The sequence below is a fragment of the Chiloscyllium plagiosum genome, unplaced genomic scaffold (assembly GCF_004010195.1).
Source record: "Chiloscyllium plagiosum isolate BGI_BamShark_2017 unplaced genomic scaffold, ASM401019v2 scaf_12667, whole genome shotgun sequence".
Taxonomy (NCBI): Eukaryota; Metazoa; Chordata; class Chondrichthyes; order Orectolobiformes; family Hemiscylliidae; genus Chiloscyllium; species Chiloscyllium plagiosum.
Window position 1 is genome coordinate 5421 of NW_025213895.1, and position 8080 is coordinate 13500.

Here is an 8080-nt window from a genome sequence, read left to right on the forward strand (position 1 = left end):
GAGAGAGAGAGAAAATGGGGTGGGAGAGTAAGAGTGTGAGTATGTGGGACAGAGTAACACAGGGTGGGGTGGGGGGTGTAGAGAGTAATTACAGGGAACAGAAAGGCAGAGAGAGTGAGGGTGGGATGAAGAAAGGGAGGGAAAGTTTGGGGAAAAGAAATGATGGAGAATGTGGGGAGAGATGGACAGGGAGTGAGGCGTTATTGCTAGACCCTGTCTCCTGTCTGCAATCTCTCCCACAGCCTCACATTGCAATGCAGTAGACTCTACCTGCATTCATATGGCATTTTGCAAACACACTTTTCATTCTTCATCTTCTTCCATGGAGCACACTGGGGATGTTCGGGAGCTTCAGTAACTGCCCCTGAAATAAACATTGAGCTATAGTTTGAAACCACATGTGGACACATTGTCACATCTCCTCTGGAACTCTGCTCACTCTGTACCTCAGCTGCTAAGTCTAGTTCATACACGATACAGGGTTCACACATGGTACAGGGTTTATAAACTGTACACGGTTTATACATGATACAGGGTTTGTACACTGTACAGGGTTTATACACTGTACAGGGTTTGTACACTGTACAGGGTTTATACACTATACAGGGTTCAAACACAATACAGGGTTTATACACTATACAGGATTTATACACTATACAGGGTTAACACATTATACAGAGTTCACACACGATACAGGGTTTATACACTGTACAGGGTTTGTACACTGTAGAGGGTTTATACACTATACAGGGTCCATACGTTACACAGGGTTCATACACTCTACAGGGTTTATACACTACACAGAGTTCACACACTACACCGTGTTTATACACCATACAGGGCTTGTACACAGTACAGGGTTTGTACACTGTACAGGTTTGTACACTACACAGAGTTCACACACTACACAGTGTTTATACACCATACAGGGCTTGTACACTGTACAGGGTTAACACATTATACAGAGTTCACACACGATACAGGGTTTATACACTATAAATAGTTTGTACACTGTACAGGGTTTATACACTATACAGGGTTTGTACACTGTACAGGGTTTATACATTATACAGGGTTTGTACACTGTACAGGGTTAACACATTATACAGGGTTCACACACGATACAGGGTTTATACACTATACAGGGGTTGTACACTGTACAGGGTTAACACATTATACAGGGTTCACACACGATACAGGGTTTATACACTGTACAGGGTTTGTACACTGTACAGAGTTTATACACTATACAGGGTTTATACACTGTACAGGGTTTATACACTATACAGGGCTCGGACACTATACAGGGTTTATACACTATACAGGGTCCGTACACTATACACGGTCCGTACACTATACAGGGTTCGTACACTATACAGGATTCACACACTATACAGGGTTTATACACTAAAAAAGGGTTTATATGCTATAAAGGGTTTATACGCTATAAAGGAGAAAGTGAGGTCTGCAGACGCTGGAGATCAAAGCTGAAACTTTATTGCTGGAAAAGCACAGCAGGTCAGGCAGCATCTAGGGAACAGAAGATTCGACGTTTCGGGCACATGCCCTTCTTCAGGAAGAAGAAGGGCATGTGCCCGAAACGTCGAATCTCCTGTTCCCTGGATGCTGCCTGACCTGCTGTGCTGTTCCAGCAATAAGGTTTCAGCTATACGCTATAAAGGGTTTATACGCAATAAAGGGTTTATACACTGTACAGGGTTTGTACACTGTAACAGGGTTTATACACTGTAACAGGGTTTGTATACTGTACAGGGTTTGTACACCGTACAGGGTTTGTACACTACACAGGGTTTGTACACCACACAGGGTTTGTACACTATACAGGGTTTGTACACTACACAGGGTTTGTACACCACACAGTGTTTGTACACTACACAGGGTTTGTACACTATATAGGTTTTGTGCACTATACACGGTTCACACACTATGCAGGGTTCATACACTATACAGGGTATATACATTATACAGGGTTCACACACGATACAGGGTTTATACACTATACAGGGTTCATACACGATATAGGGTTCACACATGTTACAGGGTTCACACATGTTACAGCGTTCGTACACTGTACAGATTTAATAAACTGTACAGGGTTCATGCACTGTAAAGGGTTTATAGACTGTACAGGGTTCACACACCATACAGCGTTTGTACACTGCACAGGGTTCACATACTATACAGGGGTTTTAAACTGTACAGGGTTTATACACTATACAGGGTAGGTACACTATACAGGGTTCGTACATTATACAGGGTTTATACACTATACAGGGTTCAAACACAATACAGGGTCTGTACACTATACAGGGTTTATACACGATACAGGGTTAACACATTATACAGAGTTCACACACGATACAGGGTTTATACACTTTACAGGGTTTGTACACTGTAGAGGGTTTATACACTATACAGGGTCCATACGTTACACAGGGTTCATACACTGTACAGGGTTCATACACTCTACAGGGTTTATACACCATACAGGGTTTGTACACTGTACAGGGATAACACATTATACAGAGTTCACACACGATACAGGGTTTGTACACTATACAGGGTCCGTACACAACACAGGGCTCACACATGGTACAGGGTTCACAGTCTGCACAGGGTTTGTACACTGTACAGGGTTTATTCACAATACAGGGTCCGTACACTATACAGGGTTCGTACACTATACAGGGTTTATACACTATACAGGGTTCGTACACGATACAGGGTTTATACACTGTACAGGGTCCACACACAATACAGAGCCCACACACGATACAGGGTTCACACACCATACAAGGTTTTTGCACTGTACAGGGTTCATACACTGTAAAGGGTTCACACACGATACAGCGTTTATACACTGTACAGGCTTTGTACACTACACAGGGTTCACACACTACACAGGGTTCACACACTATACAGGGTTTATACACTATAAATAGTTTGTACACTGTACAGGGTTTGTACACTGTACAGGGTTAACACATTATACAGGGTTCACACGTGATACACGGTTTATACACTATACAGGGTTTGTACACTGTACAGGGTTTATACACTATACAGGGTTTGTACACTGTACAGAGTTTATACACTATACAGGGTTTATACACTGTACAGGGTTTATACACTATACAGGGCTTGGACACTATACAGGGTTTATACACTATACAGGGTCCGTACACTATACACGGTCCATACCCTATACAGGGTCCGTACACTATACAGGATTCACACACTATACAGGGTTTATACGCTATAAAGGGTTTATACGCTATAAAGGGTTTATACACTGTACAGGGTTTGTACACTGTAACAGGGTTTATACAGTGTAACAGGGTTTGTATACTGTACAGGGTTTGTACAACGTACAGGGTTTGTACACTACAAAGGGTTTGTACACCACACAGGGTTTGTACACTACACAGGGTTTGTACACTATATAGGTTTTGTGCACTATACAGGGTTCACACACTATGCAGGGTTCATACACTATACAGGGTATATACACGATACAGGGTTCACACATGGTACAGGGTTCACACATGTTACAGGGTTCATACACTGTACAGGTTTAATACACTGCACAGGGTTCATGCACTGTAAAGGGTTTATAGACTGTACAGGGTTCACATACCATACAGCGTTTGTACACTGCACAGGGTTCACATACTATACAGGGTTTATAAACTGTACAGGGTTTATACACTATACAGGGTAGGTACACTATACAGGGTTCGCACACTATACAGGGTTCATAAATTGTACAGGGTTTGTACACTGTACAGGGTTCGTACACTATACAGGGTTTATACACTATACAGGATTCACACACTATACAGGGTTTATACGCTATAAAGGGTTTATACACTGTACAGGGTTTGTACACTGTAACAGGGTTTATACACTGTAACAGGGTTTATACACTGTAACAGGGTTTATACACTGTAACAGGGTTTGTACACCACACAGGGTTTGTACACTATATAGGTTTTGTGCAAGATACAGGGTTCACACACTATGCAGGGTTCACACACTATGCAGGGTTCATACACTATACAGGGTATATTCATTATACAGGGTTCACACATGGTACAGGGTTCACATATGTTACAGCGTTCGTACACTGCACAGGGTTCATGCACTGTAAAGGGTTTATAGACTGTACAGGGTTCACACACCATACAGCATTTGTACACTACACAGGGTTTGTACACTATATAGGTTTTGTGCACTATACAGGGTTCACACACTATGCAGGGTTCATACACTATACAGGGTATATACACTATACAGGGTTCACACACGATACAGGGTTTATACACTAAACAGAGTTCATACACGATACAGGGTTCACACATGGTACAGGGTTCACATATGTTACAGCGTTCGTACACTGCACAGGGTTCATGCACTGTAAAGGGTTTATAGACTGTACAGGGTTCACACACCATACAGCATTTGTACACTACACAGGGTTTGTACACTATATAGGTTTTGTGCACTATACAGGGTTCACACACTATGCAGGGTTCATACACTATACAGGGTATATACACTATACAGGGTTCACACACGATACAGGGTTTATACACTAAACAGAGTTCATACACGATACAGGGTTCACACATGGTACAGGGTTCACACATGTTACAGGGTTCATACACTGTACAGGTTTAATACACTGTACAGGGTTCATGCACTGTAAAGGGTTTATAGACTGTACAGGGTTCACACACCATACAGCGTTTGTACACTGCACAGGGTTCACATACTATACAGGGGTTTTAAACTGTACAGGGTTTATACACTATACAGGGTTTATACACTGTACAGGGTTTGTACACTGTAACAGGGTTTGTATACTCTACAGGGTTTGTACACCGTACAGGGTTTGTACACTGTAACAGGGTTTGTATACTCTACAGGGTTTGTACACCGTACAGGGTTTGTACACTACAAAGGGTTTGTACACCACACAGGGTTTGTACACCACACAGGGTTTGTACACTGTATAAGGTTCACACACTATACAGGGTATATACACTATACAGGGTTCACACACGATACAGGGTTTATACACTATACAGGGTTCATACACGATACAGGGTTCACACATGGTACAGGGTTCACACATGTTACAGCGTTCGTACACTGTACAGATTTAATAAACTGTACAGGGTTCATGCACTGTAAAGGGTTTATAGACTGTACAGGGTTCCCACACCATACAGCGTTTGTACACTGCACAGGGTTCACATACTATACAGGGGTTTTAAACTGTACAGGGTTTATACACTATACAGGGTAGGTACACTATACAGGGTTCGTACATTATACAGGGTTTATACACTATACAGGGTTCAAACACAATACAGGGTCTGTACACTATACAGGGTTTATACACTGTACAGGGTTCGTACACTATACAGGATTCACACACTATACAGGGTTTATACGCTATAAAGGGTTTATACACTGTACAGGGTTTGTACACTGTAACAGGGTTTATACACTGTAACAGGGTTTGTATACTGTACAGGGTTTGTACACCACACAGGGTTTGTACACAATATAGGTTTTGTGCACGATACAGGGGTCACACACTATGCAGGGTTCACACACTATGCAGGGTATATACACTATACAGGGTATATACACTATACAGGGTTCACACACGATACAGGGTTTATATACTATACAGGGTTCATACACGATACAGGGTTCACACACTATGCAGGGTTCATACACTATGCAGGGTACATACACTATACAGGGTTCACACACGATACAGGGTGTATACACTATACAGGGTATATACACTATACAGGGTTCACACACGATACAGGGTTTATACACTAAACAGAGTTCATACACGATACAGGGTTCACACATGGTACAGGGTTCACACATGTTACAGGGTTCGTACACTGTACAGGTTTAATACACTGCACAGGGTTCATGCACTGTAAAGGGTTTATAGACTGTACAGGGTTCACATACCATACAGCGTTTGTACACTGCACAGGGTTCACATACTATACAGGGTTTATAAACTGTACAGGGTTTATACACTATACAGGGTAGGTACTCTATACAGGGTTCGTACACTATACAGGGTTCACACACTATACAGGGTTCACACACTATACAGGGTTAGTACACTACACAGGGTTCGTACACTACACAGGGTTCGTACACTATACAGGGTTCACACACTATACAGGGTTCACACACTATACAGGGTTCACACACTATACAGAGTTTGTACACTGTACAGGGTTTATAGACTATACAGGGTTTGTACACTGTACAGGGTTTATACATTGTACAGGGTTTTGTACACTGTACAGGGCTTATACACTGTACAGGGTCCACACACGATACAGGGTGTGTACACTATACAGGGTTTGAACACTATACAGGGTTCATACACTGTACAGGGTTTATACACTATACAGGGTCTGTACACTATACAGGGTCTGTACACTATACAGGGTTTATACACTGTACAGGGTTTATACACTGTACAGGGTTTATACACTCTACAGGGTTTACACACTATACAGAGTTTATACACTGTACAGGGTTTAAACACGATACAGGGTTTGAACACTATACAGGGTTCATACACACTGTACAGGGTTTATACACTGGACAGGGTCCACACACTATACAGGGTTTATAAACTGTACAGGGTTTATACACTAAACAGTGTTCACACACTATACAGGGTTTACACACTATACGGGGTTTGAACACTATACAGGGTTTATACACTGTACAGGGTTTATACACTATACAGGGTTTACACTGTACAGGGTTCACACACTATACAGGCTTTTTAAACAGTACAGGGCCCACACATGTTACAGGGTGTATACACTATACAGGGTTCACACACGATACAGAGTTTGCACACTATACAGTGTTTATACACTATACAGGGTTTATACTCTGTACAGGGTTTATACACTGGACAGGGTCCACACACTATACAGGGTTTATAAACTGTACAGGATTTATACACTATACAGGGTTTATACAATGCACAGGGTTTATACACTATACAGGGTTCACACACGATACAGAGTTCACACATGATACAGGGTTTATACACTGTACAGGGTTTATACACTATACAGAGTTTATACACGATACAGGGTTCACACACTACAGGGTTTATACACTATACAGGGTTTATACACTGCACATGGTTTATACACTGTACAGGGTTCACACACGATACAGGGTTTATACACTGTACAGGGTTCACACACGATACAGGGTTCACACACGATACAGGGTTTATACATGATACATGGTTTGTACACTATACTGGGTTTGAACACTATACAGGGTTTTTAAACTGTACAGGGTTTATACACTGTACAGGGTTCACACACGATACAGAGTTTCTACACTGTACAGGGCTTCTTCACTATACAGGGTTTATACACTACACCGGGTTTGTACACTACACAGGGTTTATACACTATACAAGGTTTTAAAACTGTACAGGGCCCACACATGATACAGGGTTTATACACTATACAGGGTTCACACACGATACAGAGTTTATACATGATACAGGGTTTGTACACTATACTGGGTTTGTACACTGTACAGGATTTATACACTATACATGGTCCGTACACAACACTGGGTTCACACACGATACAGGGTTCATACACTGAACAGGGTTTATACACTGTACAGGGCCCACACACAATACAGGGTTTGTACACTGTACAGGGTTTGTTCACTGTACAGGGTTTATGTACTGTACTGGGTCGAGGGAGGGGAGGTCGTGCCTGACAAACCTGTTGGAATTCTTTGAAGAGGTGACAAGTAGGTTAGACCGGGGAAACCCAGTGGATGTGGTCTACCTAGACTTCCAAAAGGCCTTTGATAAGGTGCCACACAGGAGGCTGCTGAGCAAGGTGAGGGCCCATGGTGTTCGAGGTGAGCTACTGGTATGGATTGAGGATTGGCTGTCTGACAGAAGGCAGAGAATTGGGATAAAAGGTTCTTTTTCGGAATGACAGCCGGTGACAAG

At 42.2% G+C, this 8080-nt stretch overlaps 1 protein-coding gene across 1 annotated transcript in view; it reads right to left on the minus strand.

Annotated features, from left to right (window-relative positions):
- Positions 1-242: 242 nt before the first annotated feature.
- The window catches only part of LOC122547749 (complement component C7-like), a gene marked incomplete at its 5' end in the record, with an annotated part of 31256 nt that continues 23418 nt past the window's right edge, over positions 243-8080 (minus strand). Inside the window, one exon of the mRNA XM_043686330.1 lies at positions 243-364. Coding sequence (XP_043542265.1) covers positions 267-364 — 98 coding nt within the window. The remainder of the gene's footprint in view (positions 365-8080) is intronic.